At 40.1% G+C, this 21,055-nt stretch overlaps 1 protein-coding gene across 6 annotated transcripts in view; it reads right to left on the minus strand.

The window, feature by feature from the left end:
- Positions 1-1,187: 1,187 nt before the first annotated feature.
- Positions 1,188-21,055, minus strand: part of SH3D19 (SH3 domain containing 19) — a 145,153-nt gene continuing 125,285 nt past the window's right edge. For all 6 annotated transcript variants that reach the window (XM_037141427.2, XM_053658209.1, XM_037141426.2 and 3 more), the window contains 10 exons: positions 19,925-19,993; positions 19,626-19,766; positions 15,242-15,314; positions 14,070-14,200; positions 12,235-12,296; positions 10,358-10,560; positions 9,881-9,933; positions 7,362-7,563; positions 6,799-6,899; positions 1,188-3,718 (listed from right to left, as the gene is read on the minus strand). In XM_037141427.2, the coding sequence (XP_036997322.2) occupies positions 3,602-3,718; positions 6,799-6,899; positions 7,362-7,563; positions 9,881-9,933; positions 10,358-10,560; positions 12,235-12,296; positions 14,070-14,200; positions 15,242-15,314; positions 19,626-19,766; positions 19,925-19,993 (1,152 nt within the window). In that variant the 3' untranslated portion in view covers positions 1,188-3,601. The remainder of the gene's footprint in view (positions 3,719-6,798; positions 6,900-7,361; positions 7,564-9,880; positions 9,934-10,357; positions 10,561-12,234; positions 12,297-14,069; positions 14,201-15,241; positions 15,315-19,625; positions 19,767-19,924; positions 19,994-21,055) is intronic.

The following is a 21,055-nucleotide window of genomic DNA, read 5'->3' on the forward strand; positions in this document are numbered from 1 at the left end:
ACAACTGGTAGATAATTGTCCTTTCTGAATTATGAATTTGAACATTTATCCTGACAAAATTTTCACTGAGTTATTGCCTAGTTCGCAGAATTTAAAGATAAACAGTCTATGGTGTGCATGTAATTATGGTTCATTTTTTAAAACCCAGAATGTGTCCCAGACTCGAATAAAAATTCATTAGCTTAACAGTGCTTGAGCTGATGTATTACACTCCAAAATGCTAGCAGTGTTTTGTGCTGCAGGTGTATCCAAACCTAGGTTTAGGATTGCTCTGCCATTACTAAGAGCGGAGCCCTACAAGACACACCTCCTCAAGATCTGATGTTCCAAGAATTCAAATGTTCCCTATTAAACAGAAAAAGAAATCCCTATTAATAGATCACTTCATATTTGAGTTTCTAGGTAACATCAATATAAACTGTCTACATAAAACTGAGAAGCTGAATAGGCTTGTTCTTGGAAGAAATTCAAGGCTTTAATTTATTCATTGTAACTTGTTCTATTTCTATCATATGTAAGAAGTTACAACTTATACAGGCCAATAAAACAGATCAAGTATATTTGTTTAACTGCTAGAGCAATGTACCACTTCAGCACAACAGATGGAAAAACTGCTGAATTGGGAATCAGTAGAACTAGGTTTTGCTTTAGGTTCTGCCATACCTGTATGGCCTTAGGCAAATCATTTAACTTCTGCAGGTCAAGCTGTGGTCTGCAGACTCCTCTGTGGCTGTAACAGGATGAACTTGCCATTAGGTGAGAGGCCCCTAGATGGTGCTGTTGTTCTGAGATAGGCTTTGTATTTTTTTTTTCTCCCCTCTATGATAACAGTGAAGTAAAAAAGCTTAGGTTAGAAAATGATTTCCTGTTAGTTCTGGAAAATTTCACTGTTAAGAGTTCATTCAGTGGCATTCGAAATGGCATTGAATTATGAGTCATATGTATGGCCCATATGCATTTGACATTAATTAAAAGGAATAAACCATTAATGATTATAACAAATATCTTCTTATAATACATCCATATATTATTCATCAGTATTTCCCTAGGTATATTTACCTAAACTTAAGAAACTGAATAAAAACTAAGCAATTATTGTTAAGAATATCTGTATTAAAAACCCTTTGAAAAAGGATGTATATATTATAAATATCAGTTTTAACAACACATTTTGAGAAATGCACTGATATATCATTTGGAATGTTTCAGACTGTATTCAAAACCTGTGTTTTCCATGAGCACAATGAAAAATATATTGTTATCCCTCCAACCATGTAAACATGATCATCTTTTAATGAAATCTTGCTGTTTTTTAGTGTTCAAAGGGGGTAATCAAAAGGGTAAGAATAATATACTGACTTAATCTAGTTTCAGTTAAAACAAAGAAAAAAAGGATTAGGAGATTCTACTTTGAGGAGGTTTGGCTGAACAATCCAGGCTTTCTCCTAAAACTCCTGAAAAGATACATTCCAATTTTTACCCTATAAAATTCACAGACTCTAAAAAGTATGCTCAGTCAACACACAAAACAGGAAAGTCCCTATGAAAACCCATACTGAGCTACATTTTGTCTTATCAGTGAGTAGGTAATAAATGACAACCAAAAAATGTAGCATGATAAAGTGAAATGACATAAAAACTTCAAATTCTGTTTCAATAAAGACTTCTGTCAACAAATTAAAGAAGAAAGCTACTAGATCTCAGTGGACCCAAGACATATATGTAAGTCATCCATCCATCCATGCAACCAACCTTTACTGAGGCTATACGGAGCAAAGGGCTGGAGTTAAAAGATACCATTTCCATCCTCAAAAAATTCAGTCTGGTATGAGAAGAGGACTGAGAAGTTCAGTTCAGTTTATTATAATGTCAAATAGATGTACAAGTATTGCACTTATCATTCTGCTGACAGAAGGCTAAAATTTAAGAGGATATTTTTCTCCAATAAAGCTAAGTTTTCATGATCTTTAATATGTTAAGATTACACAGGCAAAGAAATATACATCATGTCCTATTCCAGACACACACCCTACTTCCTATTATACGACTTGCTGCAAATGGGAATTTAATTGGGATAGGGCTTTAAGTCATCCATTTCTTATGAAATTGAGTAAAATTTGACAAGAGTTTTCTTTATATTGTCTTCTTTACCGAAAACCTATAGGGAAAACAGCCCTGTTATCAATTATAACCATATAGCTGGGAGATGACTTTCAACCAAAGATAAATTTAAAAAAAAAAAAAAGATGAAGTAAATAACTCCCCGCACTCGTATTCACATAATGGTTTGACCGTTGTCTGCCTACCTCTTGGACAACGAGAAACAGTAACAAATACTAAAAAGTGGCCCCGTTTATGAAACTCTTCTGAAAAATAGAAGAAAGCCATGAACATTGTTGGGAAAAAGTTGTACATTTCCAGTGAAATTCTGTTTGGAAGATTGTCTTCAACCTATTTGGCTTTAGCCCATAAACTGTAATTGATTTAGTCCTAAAAGAACCACTTTTTTCTTATGCCTGGTATGCATAACAATGGATACAGCAGGGACGTGTGTTTTTTTATTTAATATAGGGATGAGCTGGGAAAAATCAAAAGAATATTAGCCTTTAGTCTTCTCAAATTGTTTTTCATTCTGATTATATTGGGAAGAAATGAGCTGTGGGGGCTTGGCACTGTTTTCCATCTTGACAGTTGCTCTGTGTTCTGAGATGTATGTGATTCATAATGTACCACTATAACAAGACACAGCTTTTCTGTATTACTGGGGTAACACAAAGAAAATGAATTTTTCTTTGGGTACCAGTAATTGTCAAAAGAATGATTGCAGAATCAGAAAATGTGCTTTATAACAACTCTGTTAACATAAAGTATAAATGGAGGAAAGAAGTAAGTAGGGCAGGTACGTAGAAGGGTTAGTCATATTAGCAAGGTATCTCGGGACGGTTTTGGTTCTTTTGACTAAGATGCATCGAATTTTAACCCCCTTGAAATCCTTGGACAAAGGGGGAAACACTTACTAACACAAGTAGCATTTGGTGACTATGAGCTGACTCACCACATTCTTACAAAGGCTCCAACTAGTGAATAAACTACCTGCTTCTCAAACAAGGATTTGCCCTGGTAAATAAGGAGAATGCACTCAAGCTGTTAGAACCAATTTGAATATCAGAAATGAAATGTATCAAATGTCCTGTTTTTAAACGAAAGTAAAAAAATAAAGAAGCATGGTTAATTGACTCTTGCTGATGAAAACAGATGTCCAAACGCAACTTTTGCTTGTAAGCCTCCCTGTGCAGTATGTCACCGGGCACTTTCCTGGGGGAAGTGTTCGTCTGCCTTGCTAATCTTGCTTACAAGCAAGATGTTTTCCTCGGTAGAACGCTTTCTCGTGGGTTTTCACATGCATGTTTCTACTCTGAGTGAAAGCTAACTACAAAATCTCTGCTTTCAGAAAATTCTACTGTACCATATACAGCATAGATACTTCTTTCAGTTTAAAAAAATAGTGCAAAAACAAAAACAGACAACAAAACACCGCATCTGATAGTCAAAGTGATAGTTCAAGTGAGTTCTTGTGCTAAGGAACAGTCAAGCTTCACCTTCAGCTGACTTGTAAAACCTGAACATAGTTTTTGGGAAATATTCCAGATTTTCCCATTAGTTCTCCACTCATCCAGTCATCATCTACAGATTCCAGCTCTGTTATTATATCTCCAGCCTGTAAGAAGCCAGAATTGGAAATAACTGTTAGTTTCTGTCGAGTATAAACATGGTGGGCAGCCCGTCTGGAGAGGCCTGAATAGTCTTCTCTTAGTTTAACTTGTTTCTCATGCTCTGTGGAGAGGATCACATGATACACCCCAAAGATAACCTGCACCCAACGATGCCATTTGTGCACCTTTCCCCTCAGAGCCATTTTGTTGCCAGTGTCACCCCTGTTGCACTTTCATTTTCCTGCTTGTGTTTTGTGCCCCCCAATTCATTTCTAATGTAAATTCTTCTTAAATAAATAATGACGGCTACCATGTATGTGTGTGTATATATACATAAATAATGCCATCTATCATATATATGTATGTATATGTATACACACACACACACACACACACTCCCCCCACCCCATCTCACAACAATTTCTTGAGCACCTGCTACGTCCCAGACGCTGTTGTTCTGAACAGCAATGACTGAAGGGCCCATTCTGGGGTGGGGAGACAAACAAACAAACCGGCAGAGGAGGAAGGTGTGGGCTTGGTGGCCACCTCACTAGGGCAGCCGGGGAAGGCCCCACTGGAAGGGACATTTAAGCAAAGAGCTGGCAATGAGTGAGCCGCGTGCTTACTGTATGCCTTGTCCCATTTTATGGACCTTTAGGTCTTAACTCATGTAAACAACACTGCAGTCCTAAAAGTAGATGCTATTATGATCCCCACTTTAGAGAGATATTTGTACAGATTTCCTTACTTTAAAGAAAAGGAAATTTAAGCTCAGAGAGACCAAAAAATCTGCTCAGTGTTGCATGTGTAGCAGTGTGCAGAGACAGGATCCCAACCCAGTGTGATTTCTGGGCCCATGTGGCTAACCATTGGAACACACGGCCATCACGTGTTCTAGCAGACCTCTTCAGTGAGAAAGGCTTTTACTGTAACTGCCTTCTCGAATTACCTTGAGCATTTTGTACTGCACATTTATTCTTCCACATAATGGTATTCTCTACCATTTGCTTTATTCCATCCTCCCTGGCCTCATCAAATCTGCATTCTGTCTGAAAGAGCTTCACCCTGACTCAGAACACACTGGTTTGTCCTCATCCAGACAGTTCAAGGGACTGTGTATCTATTTATGTGTGAATTATAACTGCCTAACAGATGATATGACTTTTGAAATTATCTCCTGAAACTATTTTGTTCTTTATTGTTTCTAACTATTTCTCAGAATCTGGGTTTAAGATCCTATAATGGTCCAAAACTACCCTGGCTACTTTAAAAAATATCTTTATCAGGCTGAATGAATTTATTTCAGCCCTGGTACACAGCCTTTTGGAAAAATGATTTGATTTAAGGCCTTTCTTTATGGAAAATGAGCAAGAAAAATGCTTACTATCGAATGTCATGGATTTACTTTGCTAAAGTCTGTAAAACTTCTGGCTATTCAAAGTTTCTGTTATAAATAAGTTCCGTCTGGTTCCTAAATTATAGCGTAATGGCTGACTGAACTATTTCCCTTAGCTCTGTTCCACACGTACATGGTATGTCAGTTTTCTGACAGCTAGAACAATAAAAAAGTTTTATCTACTAATATTCTGTGCGTATTTAATAAAATATTAGTGATCAGCGACACTGAAGGCAGTAAAGAACCCATTACCTAAAAGCTCTAGAACTATATCTTGCTCACAGTTAGCCATTTGTAAAATGATGACCACCTAATTTTCTAAAAGATAATGTGAGTTGTTACTTATAAGCAAACACTCTATATAAAAATAAAAAGAATAAATTATGAGCTACTGACTGTAAAGACTAAAAAGGACTGGGGCAACAGTTTCCAAATACCTGGATTTTAAGAACCAAGAAATTTTAGAAAAAAAGGAAGGAAGGAAGGAAGGAAGGAAGGAAGGAAGGAAGGAAGGGAGGGAGGGAGGGAGGGAGGGAGGGAGGGAGGGAGGGAGGGAGGGAGGGAGGGAGGGAGGGAGGGAGGAAGGGGTAGGAAAGAGATACAGGATTACCAATTTATAATTTTGCATAGGAAAATCTATCATTTACTAACAGCATTTTGTAATAGAAATTACACTTTAATATGAAAAAGATAAAAGAAATTCTTGGAAGAAAGGAAAAGCCCATCACAAAGGAGGAAAGCTGGCAGCCTTGTAATGGACATTACTTCAGCACGCCCCTCTGACCCTGGCACTGCCCAGCCTGCACACACCCAGGACTGCCCCGGCTTCCTTATTTTGTTGTAGACGGGCAGGTTGTAGAAACCTTGTTTGGGCTCCCACTGTTTTAAGACTCATCTTGTCCTGTCATTCCTTGATGCTTTCATTCTTATGGCATCTTGGCTCTGACTGAGCATGTCCAATGATGGAGAATTTACCGCTGTCTGACACAGGCTCTTCTGAGAGCAATGATGACCTAACCTACCTTCCTTGCTCTGGCCCAGTCCCAAAGTACTACCAAGGGGGCTTTCCTCTGACTACGGTCCAACTATAGACTGGGGAAACAGGATCATGAAAATATTTTGTTTTTACTGAAAAAAAAAAAAAAAAAAAGGGGGGGGGGGGGGGCACTTTTTGATGAAGACAGATTAAGTAGCTTAAACTTTTGGGATGACTTCCCAGTCAGTGTTTTTCTGAAGAAGACTTCAGCGTCTTATGAGGCCTACAGTTGGTACCTACAGCGTCTGCAGTAGGTACCAACTGATTTCTCCATTGATTTCGCAGACATGACAACAGCAGGCTACAAGGACCATGTGGAAAATCATCCTTTACTAGGGCTACAAGTGAAAACTCCAATATTACTGAGATCTGATGTTACAAGACCTAGGCATCAGGAATTGGTTTGGGGATTGTGGCGCTATCGAGCCAATGAGGTTTTCTTTGTGTACCTGAACACCTTGCTGATAATTTATACCTGCCCTACTGTCTCTAATCCTGTTCTTTAGATTTAGGGTATGGGACCTGTTCATTCCTAGCAAATGGTCAATAAGCCACCTACATGTTTCACCTCTCAGTGAAAAACATTTCATAATTTATAGCTGCTAAATACAGGTACCAAACCAAACCAAACCAAACCAAAGCCACGTTCTTACCTTGAAGGAAAGCTCATCTTCATTCTCCCCATGGAAATCATACAAGGCTTTGGCCTTCCTCCCGGCCTTCAGTGCTAAAGGAGACATGCTTTTTGTCTCAGCTGTGAAAACACACGAAAAAATAGAAAGACACAGGACTGAAACACAAACATCTTATGAAGCCCTCCTGTCATTCCCAGGACAGAATATTTCTTTCTTTTCTTTGTTATTTTTTCCATTTAGTTCCTTTATATCCTCCTTATCCCCTCCCAGGACAGAATACTTTCAATTAATTTTGAATTTATTTAACTTGCAAAAATGTTAAGGATGTTTTTTAAGCAGGAAAAAAAATTAGAGAAAATATATTTAGTAGACAAAATTGGCCATTACCAAGTGAAGACACTTTTATCTTTCTTTCCTGTAACTCTTAACAAAGTATACGAGTATAAAGAAGAGAGTCTACAAAACTTGATGTATCCACCCTTTGAAATGTAGGCGAACAATTTAAACCAAGCATGGACAGAGGGAAAAGAAGTATGCATCGGTGTGGAAGCTCGGGGCTCCCGTCAGAGGGCAGGAGTCACCTGCTGTCGTGGCACTGGGGCAGGGCCGCACGAAGACTGCTGGGAAGATCCCCTCCCTGTCACGCAGCCTGCCCTTGTACCAGTCGCGGTCCAGATGCTCGAGGATCAGGATCCGGTCTCCCCGCCTGAAGGGTAAGTCGTCACTGGTCTCCGCCGTGAAACTGTAAAGAGCTTCACACCATTCTCCAGAAAGACCGTTACCCTGTCACAAGTCAGAAGTTCGATAAGAAATGTGAGATTTTATTTGAAATTCATTTCTACAAAGCTTAAAAAATGGTGGGAAAAAAGCTAAATAAGGGGTCGTAAGATTTCACAGCCCAAAGCCTTCTTAAAATCATCCAACAATTTATATTGCTATCAATATTCAGAAGTAAAAATTTCCAATAACTTTTTATCATCAAATATGATAATTTTTTATGATGTAAAACAATGTGTAGGTTTTCTGCTCTTAAGGATATATGATACTTAAGCAAAAACTTTTTTTCTAGCCCTGACCTGTGTGGCTCAGTGGGTTGGGCATCAGTCTGCAAACTGAAAGGTCACCAATTCGATTCCCAGTCAGGGCACATGCCTGGGTTGCTCATCAGGTCACTGGCTGGGGACATTTGAGAGGCAACCGATCAGTGTTTCTCTCACACACTGCTTCCTTCCCTGTCCTCTTCCCTCCCTTCCCATCTCTTTAATAAATAAATAAGTCTTAAAAAAATATATATGTTAAAAAAAACTTTTTTCTAATTAGGAACAATGACATTAGTTATATGTTAACAATTAGGTAAAAGCATACAATATTTATGTATAGTATTTATGACACTATGAAAAATTCTAGTAAGGCATATCATTTCCAGTGAAATTCTTCTAAATTGTGAAGGATCAGAATGGGCAGTTGGTCTTTACTTGATTCAGAAGCTACCAGATTCCATGACGTTGGACTTCATTCACTCACACTTCGGATTTTACGAGGCACAGTGAGCCCCCGGGCTGGCAGAATAACCACCTGAGCGTTCTGGGCTAGCCGACGGATTGCGCCGACAAGAGGGAGCATTAGAGGGAGGCTGTGCATTACCCCAAATGCACTAGAGGGAGGCTCTGCCCGTGAAGGGGCATCTCTGTCGGGAGGGGAGCCCTCTGTTAAGAAGCCCAAGCAGGGAGAAGAGAAGGCCTGAGCTCCAGACCCCGCTCCGCCTCTTCTGAGCGACACCGGGCAGGATGCTTCCTTTCTCTGGGCTTCAGCTTCGCCTTAGTGTTGCCGTGGGGATTAAATCAGGACTCACGTAGAACACTGAGCACAGTGCCGGGCACAACTAAGTTCTCGACAACTGATGGCTTATAAAACAAAGGAAAAAACATGCAAACAAACCCCCTAACCTGGGCCCTCTCGCTCCTGCAGTACCACAGCCAACCCTACATCTCTTGGCACTCGTCACTCCCCCAAAATGTAGGCAACCAGGTGCGCATTCCCTTCAGGAGACTTCTGTCACTTTCTCTCCTCTTTGACCTCATCCGTAGGTGGGGACGAAAGAACTGAGAGACACACAGTCCAATTACCAGTGACACTCTGGCAAACAATGATCCCATCAGGCCTCACACTTAACACATCACAAAAAACACTGGAAGTCACCCACATTCTTGTAATTGGTTTTATTTGTGCATTCACTGGTTGATTCTTGTATGTGCCCTTATGGGGATTGAACCCACAATCCTGACGTGTTAGGATGACACTCTAACTGAGCTTACAAACTGAATATTAACAATTTAAATACATTTACTTCTAGTCTTTTAATGCTGTATATTCAATTTCCTATAACATTTTATTCCCATTACATTTATTTTATAAGTCTAGTTTTTCACGGCCTCAGAAGTTTCTACCAATAGTGATCATATTTAGGTGTTTTCCATTTTTCCCTATTATATAATAACATGACTATGTCTGTGGCTTAAACCTTTTTTTCTACCCTACTTGTAGGGTTAAAAAAAAATCATTTGTACTTTCTAGTTTTTAACACTCATATAATTACTTGTTTAGTGTTGAGTTGCACTGAATATTTGTTAATTAGATTAGGTTAAACGACATTTTATTGTTGCTTTACAAGGCATTTTGATGACTACTAAGGTTAAATATTTTTTTAATATCAGCCACTTACACTATCTCTTTATCTCTTTTATTTTGCAGTCACGTCTCTTTCCTTGTTTTCTATCAGGGTTTGTTTGTCTTTCTAATCTAATTATATGAGCTCTAGATGCAATAAAGTTATTAACCCTCTAAGTACAGGGATATACTTAGGTTTACAGTTGTAATACAAGTAAATAATACACTAATTAATAAATAATACAAGAATAAACTGTTTTCACGTACTCACAACTGTAAACCTATATTTGCTCACCCCTGTATTCATTTCCAACATTTACTATATGAATTGAAAAATGACTTCATAACAGTGTCTCTTGATAATTACGATTTTAATATTCCTCCCAGAGTTGAAACCTGGCTTTCCTTACAGTTGACTATTTAAGCAGCCTACCTGACAATCTGCTCCAGAATCTTCTTTTCTGATCTTCTGTGGTACCTTTGTGCCTGCATTTAAAAAAAAGTCAAAACTTCAGATCGAAAGACCGTATAGCATCGGAGAAAAACTGCAGGAGAGACTGAAGAGTCTGCCCCTCTAACTCTGACCCAGCACCGCCCTCTCTGGGCCCTTTTCCTTCACCGTAAAGTGGAGGAGGACACAGTTAATTGTACTGTACAGCCCATCTCTGTTCAAAGTCTATGATTCTTCATCGGCCATTTCTGATATCAAGCTATTGCTAACTACCTAAAACACCCACACCAGGTCTCTGAGAGATTACCACAGTAGTAACTATGCCACACAAGTGACCGTTCAAAAATACCTTTTATAATAAGGCGATATGGATTACTATGCAGTTTAAGTGTTATATTATTATTTGGTTTATCTGAATTAGGACAGAACACAATCAAAAACAATGTTCTCTGCACTTACTGAGAACATCTGTACCAGAGGTGGGGCGGTCCTCAAGGAGTTCCACGAAGTTCAGGGGGAAGATCCCGGTTCTGTCTCGAAGCTCTCCTCTGGCCCATTCTTCACTCACATACTCTTTAAGAATAATAATTTCTCCCTCCGAGAAACTTAACTCATCCTTCTGGTCTCCAATATACTCAAACCGAGCAACACATCTTGGACCTCTGAATAGAGATTACATTTATGGGTTAAACAAGAGAGTACTGATTTCTAAAATGCTTTAAAGCCTTCTTTCATTCTGTCTTTCAATAAATAGTCTGTGTTTATTATGAGACAAGGTATACTAGGCATAATTTAAACTTTTCCATGAGAAAAAAGAAGCTACATTTCTAAATGACAGGCCTTACTTTTTAGATATGAACCTGTGTTCGCTCAGGAAGGCTAAAGGCAATGTTGCAGAGACAACATCGAAGTCCCTAAGCTGGTGGTCAGGTTACACTGCCATGGCTCGTGATCACTTTTGCTGCATCATGGAGTCTCCCCAGTCATCATGTCTTTGTATTCTTGGACCATGGCAAATCCATGGCTCTGCCTGAACCCTGAGTTTAGGAGGGCTAACCCTGAGAACCTCAGGGCAAGACATCAGACTTTTGTGACAGAATGCAATGGCCATCAGCTGGGCAGAGTCGATGCTCTGTATATTTTGAATCAATCATCTCACTACAGATGAATGGTCTTCAGAACTAGAAGGTTTGAAGAAAACAGAAACTTATCACACTTAATCTCATGCCTAACACTGTTGTTTTTAAAATAATCTTTTTACTAGCTTTAAAAAGCCTTCATTTCTGAGCATTACAATTGAACAATCCTTAAATGAGCTGTAATTTTGATTTAAAAGAAGATAAAGGCAGACATAAAACTGTGTCTCTGGAAGGCATGATTTAATACCAAACCTTCCATTTGAGGCTTTAGAAAGGAAATTTCAATGGCAACAGGCCAAGGAGATGTAACCACCTAAGGAGGAAAGGTTGGTACCGGCTCCAGTGAAATAGTGATTTAGGTCGGAATCTAAGACAGATTTAAGAATGGACGCACGGCTATGAAAGCCCACTTCAACTTCAACCCGCTGACACATTAAACACAGCTTAGAAACAGGAGAAAAACTGAAGCTGAAATAGAATTGACTACTGTGGCATCAGAAGTTTTCTTGTTTGTGGTAACCTTTGCATTTATTTCCTAAAGTCCTCAGGGAGCATCTCCTTATGTCTGACCTATTCAAAGACAGGTTTACAGTCTTCAGCAGGTAGTGAATTCTATTACGTTGCTTATTTCACTGGAAGATAAAGTTGCACTGTGGTTGTGTTTTAATCACAGAGGAGTTACAATGATGCATAAAAGGATAGATAAATGCATGAAAAGGTCTTCAGACATAAAGGGAGACCCCTCCAACTTAACTCTTCCTTCGTTTTCTTCTCGTTTCTCTTAAGAACAAAACAATACAAAATGTCCAGCAGTTTTTGTAGCGTTCATATTTTCAGACAAAAGTTTTGAACCTTCGAAAAATGCGTTGACAGATAAATACCAGAAGCCCCAAATACAATACACAGGATGCCAACATGGGCTTTGCTGAAACTGAGGCCAGGCAGCGGGGAGCAGCGAGGCCGCCTCGCCGCCTCCGTTCTGCGTCGACAGAGGACTGGCTTAGCTCAGCCTGTGCCTGCACATCCAACTTTCAAGGGCATTTTAATCCACTACGACTTTCAAATGAGTTTTCCTCATAATTAAAAAGAAACGCTGGGAATCAATAATCATGCATCTGAAGTACTTAGGCTCAGTATTATGATAGAAATGCTCACTTCCTTTGCAGTTTTGTACCAAAGAATGCAAACAAAACTTACTTATTAACACAATGAGATGAAACTGATTCTCTTTTCCTATTTCCTCCTTCTGGAACATCAACCTAGTGAAGACGAAGCAAGACAACACTTGCATTTTTTTTTCAGATTTTAGTAAGGTGAATATAAGGCTAGGTAATTAGGAAATAATGATCAAAATTAACAAGTTTAGATAGGTGTTTAACTGATTAAGTAGTACCATAGGTGCTAAAGGTAAGAAATTCAGAATTTGGGTTTTGAAAACTATATATATATCTCCTATGATGCAGCCTTCTTTGAATAGCCAGTCAATCATTTTCTTATTTGCTTGAATAAGCACATTAATATCCCTACGGCTGACTGAGTTTTCTCTTTCCCGTGTCCTCCAAGTTAAGAACGTCAGATGGGGAGGACTGGAGAAGGGACTAGGCATCAGCCGTCTGCGCACCCCTGCCACACCTACTCAAAGAGTAGGCAGAGTTCTGCAATACTTTCCTGAGCCCAAAATAAAACATCTTAACCAAACTTGTGGATTCTCTCCATTTTCATAACTCTGGAATATTTTCCCCCCATCAGTGCCAACAGGGAAGGGAAAAAGGAATTGGTACTCAGTGAGCACCTACTAAGTGGCCAACACTTTACTTAGTACCTCATTTACCAGGCTGGGTGACGCTAGGCTGTAACAAAATATTTGACTGTAATGTATTCAGTCTGAAAACTACTGAAGGCTTTGAGGTCTCTATTAAATAAGTCAGTGCCCTTCTGGATGAATTTTAGAAGCTCAAAGTTTCACAATAAATTTTTTAACTCACAGGCTTAGAAATAATACTTAAACCAATAATGTGGCAGATTCGGGGTAATTGATTTCAGTGAGGTAATTGTGCTTTTAAAGTACTGCTACAGTGGGCAGAAAAAAAATGAGGAAACGTGCTAAAACTAACATTATCCTTAATATTAATTTGGGGAATGTGGTTGGATTTTTCCCAAGAATTGGGGAATGTATATACTAGACAATGTTTAAGGCCCACAGTTTTAATTCAAGAGACTCAAACTCATTTATATTGGAAAAATACAGGTTGTGTGTTATATTTGTTTTCTAAGTCTCTGTAATGAAATATTAGTTGCTTCCCCCGCCCCAAGAGCTATTAATGCTCAACCACTTAAATAAGCTACTTTTATCGGTAGTTCCCAACACCAATAAGCTACGTCTGAGACTGAGTCACACTCGTCCTGTTGTCACACAGTCTGAGTTTATCCCCACGTTTCACAGCCACTGGGTTCAGCCATACAGGTCAGGCTGCGAAGGTGCATAAAAATCTGACAATTAAATATAACTTTTCCCAATCAGACTTTAAATTATCATGTAAAAAACCATTAACGAACCACCAGCTCCAACAAAAGTACTTTAGTATCCACAAATCTCATTTTCTAAGAGGTGGAAATATAATCCATGGAACAGAAAGAATGAAAGAAACCAAAAGTAAAATGTACTTAAAAGAATAGGAAAGTGGTTATTCTTCCAAGACAATTTTGTACTTCTCCAGTATTGTCTACTAAATTTTTCAAAGAATTAACATATGTTCCTAAGTGCTTACCAACCCTCCAAGATTAGCTGACTCACCAGTTGACTTGAAGAGTTTTTTCACTTTAGGATTTCAGATAGCATTTAGGAATTAGGTTCTATACCCCATAATATATTACCAATTAACCATTAACCAAGTTGAACAAACCTTCATTTATCAAATTTTTTAAACACCAAATGAATCAATGGAAGACCGAAAACTACATCTCAAGAATCTAGGCATCTGGTTACTTTTTTCAGAACATAAGACCAATTAAACCAAGCACGATCCACTTACGATTACTTTGACATAGTTGGCAGGAAATACCCCAGTCTGGTTTCTACACGTCCCTCTGTACCAATCTGTATCTATTTTTTCCAGAAGATAAACAATTTCTCCAGAAGTGAGATTCAAATCATCAACTTGCTCTGCAAAATAGAATTATAATTATGTATGATAAATTATTCTGGTTGCAGATTTGATTAAAGCAGAGCACGAAGTATTATTTAGTCTGTCCACCGAGGCAGTATGTTGTACAGATTCTGTGAACAAATTATACTAATCAAATCAACGTAAAATGTATTTTTTAAAAAACATTGCTGTTATGAGCTTCCTATTTTTAAAATTTATTTGTTTGTTTGTTTGTTTGTTTGTTTTTTAGAGAGAGGGGAAAGGAGGGACAAAGAGTGGGAGAGAAACATCATTGTGTGAGAAAGACATCAATTGGTCACCTCTCACATGCTCCCAACTGGGAGCCTGGCCTGCAACCTAGGCATATGCCCTGACTGGGAATTGAACCGGCAATCTTCTGGTTCCCAGGCCAGCACACAACCCATTGAGCCATACCAGCCAGGGAATGAGGTTCAGATCAAATTAGATACATTTAGCCCTGACTAGTGTGGCTGAGTGAGCTGGGTGTGGTCCCACAAAGTGAAAGATCATAGGTTTGGTTACTGGTCAGAGCACAAGCCTGGGTTGTAGGCCCAGTCCCCAGTTGGGGGCATGAGAGAGGCAAGGGATCAATGTTTCTCTCCCTCTTTCTCCCTCCCTTCCCCTTTCTCTAAAAATAAATAAATAAAGTTATAAATAAATCAAAAGTTTATCTGTAGCTTCGGATATAAAAAGTATTTAAAACTTGATTTTAAAAATCTGTATTTTCATCTCACAGTTGGTACTCACTGTTTTGAAAGCATTAAAATGTTTGTGACTGCTAGGTTTGTTCTTATATATGGGAAATACCCGCTTTCTCTCTCATGGGGAGTTTCAAAAGAAAGGGTATACGGCTAAGCTCTCTAGAACTCCTGGGAGCAATCGATGACTGCTGAAGGCAGGTGACTGATAAGACGACCTCTCCAGTCTAGGACTCTGCTGCACAGACACTGAAGAAAGACATCCTCAGAGATTAACCGAAGGAGGCCATCTGCTCCTGGATCCTGGGGGCTCCTCCACTTCACTACTTCTGCACTCACCTGCTGGGAAGTCATGAAGAACGACAGCATGAGGAGCGCTGCTGTTAATAGGCTTCTGAGGGTGGCTCGCATCCTTAGGGGGAAAACAGGGCTGTGAATGATGTGCAGGATGGATGCGCGATTTACATTCACGCTTGGGCCCATTTTTTCCCCCTCACTACAGTCCTCTTGACATTATGGGTACAAGATGCAAAACACAGAGTTGAGCCAAATAAAAAAATCAACATCAAGTTGAAAAGGCATGTGTCCTCGCCAAGGGAGGCTAAAAATAACTCTCAATTATAATATCCTCCAGCATTTTTTAACAGAGTAAAACAAAAGGGAATTACTGAAATTTCTTTTTTCCACCAGAATCTATTTTATCCCCGAGCGGTGGTTTTTGACCTCTTTACCCATCAAGAGTAGCTTTCTCCTATAACTGTGAGGAGGAATAAATCTTAAGAACAGAGCCTTAAAAGTCGCATCTTCATTAAGACGGGAAAAGAAGAAAGTTCTATAATTGATGCTCTTGCCTTTCATAATGAAATGAGCTAATGACTTCCACAAAAGTATAATTCACAAAAGTAAAATCCATTTCATTTATTACCACTTAACTGAATATTTTCTCTAATTGAAAAGCCAACACTACCTCCTATGCCCGGCCTGAATTTTCTATTTAATCTGACTGGTTTATTCAATGGCAATTCTAAGTAAATTAGCAAAGAGAATTCAATATTCTCTAACCATCTAGCCAACTGCCATACATCGACTGGAGAGATGGGACACTTGAAGAGTGACCTTTTCTTATTAACAAGCAGCTGCTATTCTTAGTTTCTTTACATAAACAGAGGCTAAGATTCCATATCATCATCACCATCATCATCAAATCTGACTGAAGGATATCATTTGGAGTTACAATGTTAAAACTCTTCAGCACTGGCAAACCAGTGAAGTAAAGGCAGGCGGATTTCTGTGTGCCATCTCATCTCCCCACCTCTTTCAATGACTCTGTCCCCTCAGGGGTGTCCCCACCTTCTGTTCCTCTGCCCCTGGTCACGATGTGCTGGGTTGATCAGATGGCACTGTGGACAATGGCCCACGGTCTCCATTCCTATTCTGTGGCTTCTCTGCTCAGACTTTTTCTGGATCTGAACAGCTTTTTCAACCAAAATGCACCTGTGGAGGCGTGCTGCCCTCTCTCAAGTTAGGGAAACTGAAATACCAATTTAGGTCAGGAGAGTAATGGCTAATGGCAGTTTATTAAATGAGCTTACCAAAGTAACACTGACGTTGTCTTAGGGACTGCTCAGCACTTTCCCCAAATGCATGAACATCATGGGAATTTCAGGGATTGTAGAAAAGAATTATACGATATTTTAAGTCTGAAGGGGCTTTTAAAAATTATTATTTACATAATTTATTATATGTACACGTGTGGATTTCATTTTTTTCTGATGTACATGTGTGGAAAAGGACTGACTATTCAATACATTGTGTTAGGCTAACATCCAGTCAAAAGAGTGGTGTAGGTAAACTCAGCACTCACATCCTCCCACAACCACATCAAAATTACAACTAAACTACAGAACAACCATCATTCAGAACCACCAGAAATCTAGCTGAACAGAAGTCCTACAACTAAGGGTACAAAGAAGTCATATTTAGGCTGGTAGGAAGGACGGAGGCAGGGAACAGGAGGATCTCACACCCATGTGTGGCGAAATCAGGAAGGGTATCTAGGTCACTGAGGTCCCGCTGAGGAATGAGGAGTTCCAGACCCACAACAGGCCCCCTAGCCCAAGGTCCCAGTGCAAGAAGAGAAATCCCCATAACATCTGGATGTGAAAACCAGCAGGGATTTAGGCTGAGGGAGACAGAGAGCTGCTGGAGTCTCGGGCAGTTCCTCTTAAAGGGCCCACACATTGACTTCCTTGGACCCAGTCTCACTGTGAGCTCCAGTGCTGGGGCGGCAGCTTGAAAGGCACCAGGAATACACAGGGAGAAACTGAATAGTCTGGCATCAGGGCAACAGCTGGAGGGGTAGCTTGCTCTCAGACAGAAATGCTGGCGGAGGCCATTGTTCTTTTGCTGAGCCCTCTCCCACAGAGCAGGCAGGTGGATACCACGTCTGAGTCTCTATCAATATGGCTCATGCTGTTTGCCCCACCCTGGTGATTCCCTGAGGCCCTGCCCCACCCAACATCTGGACCTACCCAAGCTGTTTCCAGTGGCTTTTCCACACAAATGGCCTCTATTCAGACTTTCCTAAAATCTCCTGAACAAACCTGGGAACGTAGAAGAGGTGGGATAATACCTTGGGCCTCCCAATGAGCTCCCCTCTCTGCATGCATTACCCTGGCGATGCTGCTCACCAACCTGGCCTGGGAGGTGAGGGGCAACAAGAAAACGCCAAACAGAGTTGGCTGCAAGGGGTCAGTGCAGTTCGGACCACACCGTTGGGGTGGATATCTGGTGGGTAAATCTAATATATTCAAAACTTTTTAATACTACTCTAAGTTCTAAAACAAGTTGGTAATTAGAATAGCTAATATTCATTGTTCACTCACCATGCTAATCGCTGTGTTAAACACCCTATGTGCATTAATTAGCTCACTTAATCTTTTAAACATCTTTTGATACATAATTCACATATCTCATAAAATGCACCCATTTACAGTATACACAGTTTTACTAATTCACAGGATTGTGCAAGCATCCCCACAATCTGTTTAAAACATTTTTTATCACTTCCCACAGAAACCCACCCATTAGCAGTCACTCTCCATTTACCACCATTCTCCCTGCCCACTCCCCCAGCCCTAGGCCGCCACTAATCTGCTTTCTAGATTTACCTGTGCTGGACTTTCATATAAATGGAACACACAACATGTCAATTCTTTAAACTCTGTGAGGAATTATCATACCTATTTCACACATTAAAAAATGCAGTTTAGAGATAACTACCTACCTGAGGTGGTGGAAGGAGAACCGAAAACCATCTCCCTGAAGCCAAAACCCACGCTCGACCCAGGTAACCATCTCCCACTTCCCCCAAAATATGCAGATTCAACCTCAACTGACAGCATTTTATATTTGGTTTCCTAAGATAGGGGCAAGTATAACACATTTTTAGAAATCTTTACCTTAACACCAGGAAAGATTTACCTTTCAAACAGGGAAGAAAATCTTTACCTTTCAAACAGGGAAGATTTATTATCGAAAAACTGTACGGCTGGCCACGCACCCAGAAGCCCAACAAGGGCTTTGTTTTAGTGCCACCTATAGTTGGCCATTGGAGGCAACTGCAAATCTATGGTATGAGATGAGTACATCGTTTTTAATGTGGAAAGAAAACTGGACTGCTTAAAGAAAACTTCTCATCTTTTTAGCTTCTATTTTTCACGAAGAAAAGCTTTATGGCAGCCAAAGTTCCACAATTACCCCTCAGTGTGTTGAGAGAGGAAGGGCCGCTGTGACCGATGGGTAAGGCTGCATCAAAACGAAGAGGGAAGGAGTGACGGAAGAACTTCCCCCACGTGACTTAAATGGAGGGTTTTCCCAGCAGCCCAGCTGCAACTAGCTTATCATGTACCTTCTCTGCTCTCTAATATACTCATTTTAATTTCTCAGCAAACATCAAAAGATAAGGTGCCTTCTAAAAAGAAAGATTCGGACTAGATTATGAAAACCCAGATGAACGGGGAGCCAAATACTTTACTTGGATTACGTGTTTGCTGGGTATTATTTTTCATGTTTGCTACATTAACAGTGAAAATTTAACTGGCTAACTAAAAACTCTTTTAAAAATATACCTCTAAACATATTTCAATGGCATTTTCTGTTGATAAACAAATAACCTTCAATGGTCATTGTATTCTCCCTGGATCCACAAATTTGTTGGGCCTAAATTGAAACTTCAGGTTGTTGGGTTACATTTCATTATTTTAGGAGCTATAATCAGAAAAAGCAGGTTTACACAAAGCTTAAATCATAAAGGGAAGTGCTTTTTTTTATCTCAGACTGAGCATCTATAAGGGCCCCTTTAAAATAATTATCCATTCTGCTAGGAAACTAATCTCTGGCACTTCAGTAAACATCTTTACAGTATTTTTAAAATAAATGTCCCTCGCAGTTGAAAATGAATGACCTAGTGCTCTGGCTGCTGTAAGTCAGCATGACGTGAAGAAGGCAGAGCACGTGGTCGTCGCTGTGTATCAAGGTGATTAGTAAGGCAGTGGGCGAGTCTCTTAGAAGTAATTTATTCTTAAAATGAAATAAAATGCTACCATAATTTTCACTCCGGTTAAGAAATTCTAATACAAACCTGAGGATGAGATGTAATTAATAGTTCTATGAAATGAGCTGCCAGGGGTGAGAGGAGGGCCATACAATATTAATTCCTTACGTTGGGTCTGCTCCTAAGATGTTCATCAAGTGGGGTGATAATCTTCATCCGAGACAGGTGAACTCTGCCAGTGTCTTCTCCCTTTTGGCATTCGAAGTAATTATTTTCCGCCTGCTTCAGCATCACAAGCACATCCCCGCGCTGTAAGGTAAAACACCACTTCTGAAGCAATTATTATTTAATAAAACATTATTACTTTTCCCACATTTTAATCTTTGGAGCCTAAGGCATTTAATAATGCAGTAACAGAGGCTGATGACTTTTCTACATTTGTCAGTAAAGAAAGGACTCTACTTTACCTTACAAGAGAGTTCTCCGGGGCTCTGCGGGACGATGTCTTCACTGGCAATTCCATGAGGCACAGACAGCTTAAATGTAAACCAATAAAAGGATTACTCGCAATCAAATCACCTCCTCATAAATCGCTGGTCATCTGGGGATTTGACAGGTGTGCCTGAAGAAGTACAACTTCTGCAGGAAAATCTTTGCGTGGCTTCCTCGTGCTCTAGGTCTAGTGGGGACTGAGTCCTCAGGGTTGTGGCGCTGAGCCCGCAGCCGCCGCCGCCGAGTGTAGCCTGAAGTTCTCTTTAGTCACCAGAACCAGGAAGCCCTATTCTACAGGAGAAGGTCCACCAAGCCCCCTGGGTATCTGAAGGATAGTCAGCACCAACCTCACAGCCTGTCGACGGCCACCTTGGAGTTGAGGTTCTCAATGACAGTTGTCTTCTGAAGGCTGACGGAGGACTGGCCCCTCCACTATAGTGCTTGGCTGACCGCTTCCATTTGCCTTGAATCTCACCTTCTAGAGAGTCTCTGCCACCAAGCATCTACTTCAGCCCAAGTCACTGCCTGACCCCAGTCACTTTCCTAGTCCACAAGGCCCTGTCTGATCTTGGAATGGTTTTTACATCTGTACCCCACCCCGGCCAGGGGACTCTGTTCCTTGCCTTGGCTAATTCTGGCTGACGAGTATAGGTCAAAGAGCCTTTTTAATATAAAGACATATCCAAGAAGATGCAATTGCATAAGCTCACTCAACAAGGCAAGAGAACCTGCTTCGGCCCTTCTATCACTCAGGAGCCAACACACAGAGAGCGAGGGCTGGGTGGTGGTGCTTCCTGCCAGAGTCTAGGGCTCCCAATGTACCCAGGTCCCTGGTTAGCCATTTAATCATGGGACAGCTTTGGAAAAATGGGACTTTAAAAAATTATTTCATAATGAAACATAGTACTGCAATATGCCATTATTTTAGATTTACTGAGTTCCTCAAATGTTTTATTGACATTGCACAGCTATCCTGAGGACCATGAGCAAAATTTGGTTTCTCCTGAGTATAGCTCTTCCTGGAATGGTCAATGCGAGCACAGACTTCACAACTAGTAACACTGTTTTCTTTTCTTTTTTTTAGTAACACTATTTTCATAGGATGG

The sequence above is a fragment of the Artibeus jamaicensis genome, unplaced genomic scaffold (genome assembly GCF_021234435.1).
Source record: "Artibeus jamaicensis isolate MK-2021 breed Jamaican fruit bat unplaced genomic scaffold, CSHL_Jam_final scaffold_537, whole genome shotgun sequence".
In the NCBI taxonomy this organism is placed as follows: domain Eukaryota; kingdom Metazoa; phylum Chordata; class Mammalia; order Chiroptera; family Phyllostomidae; genus Artibeus; species Artibeus jamaicensis.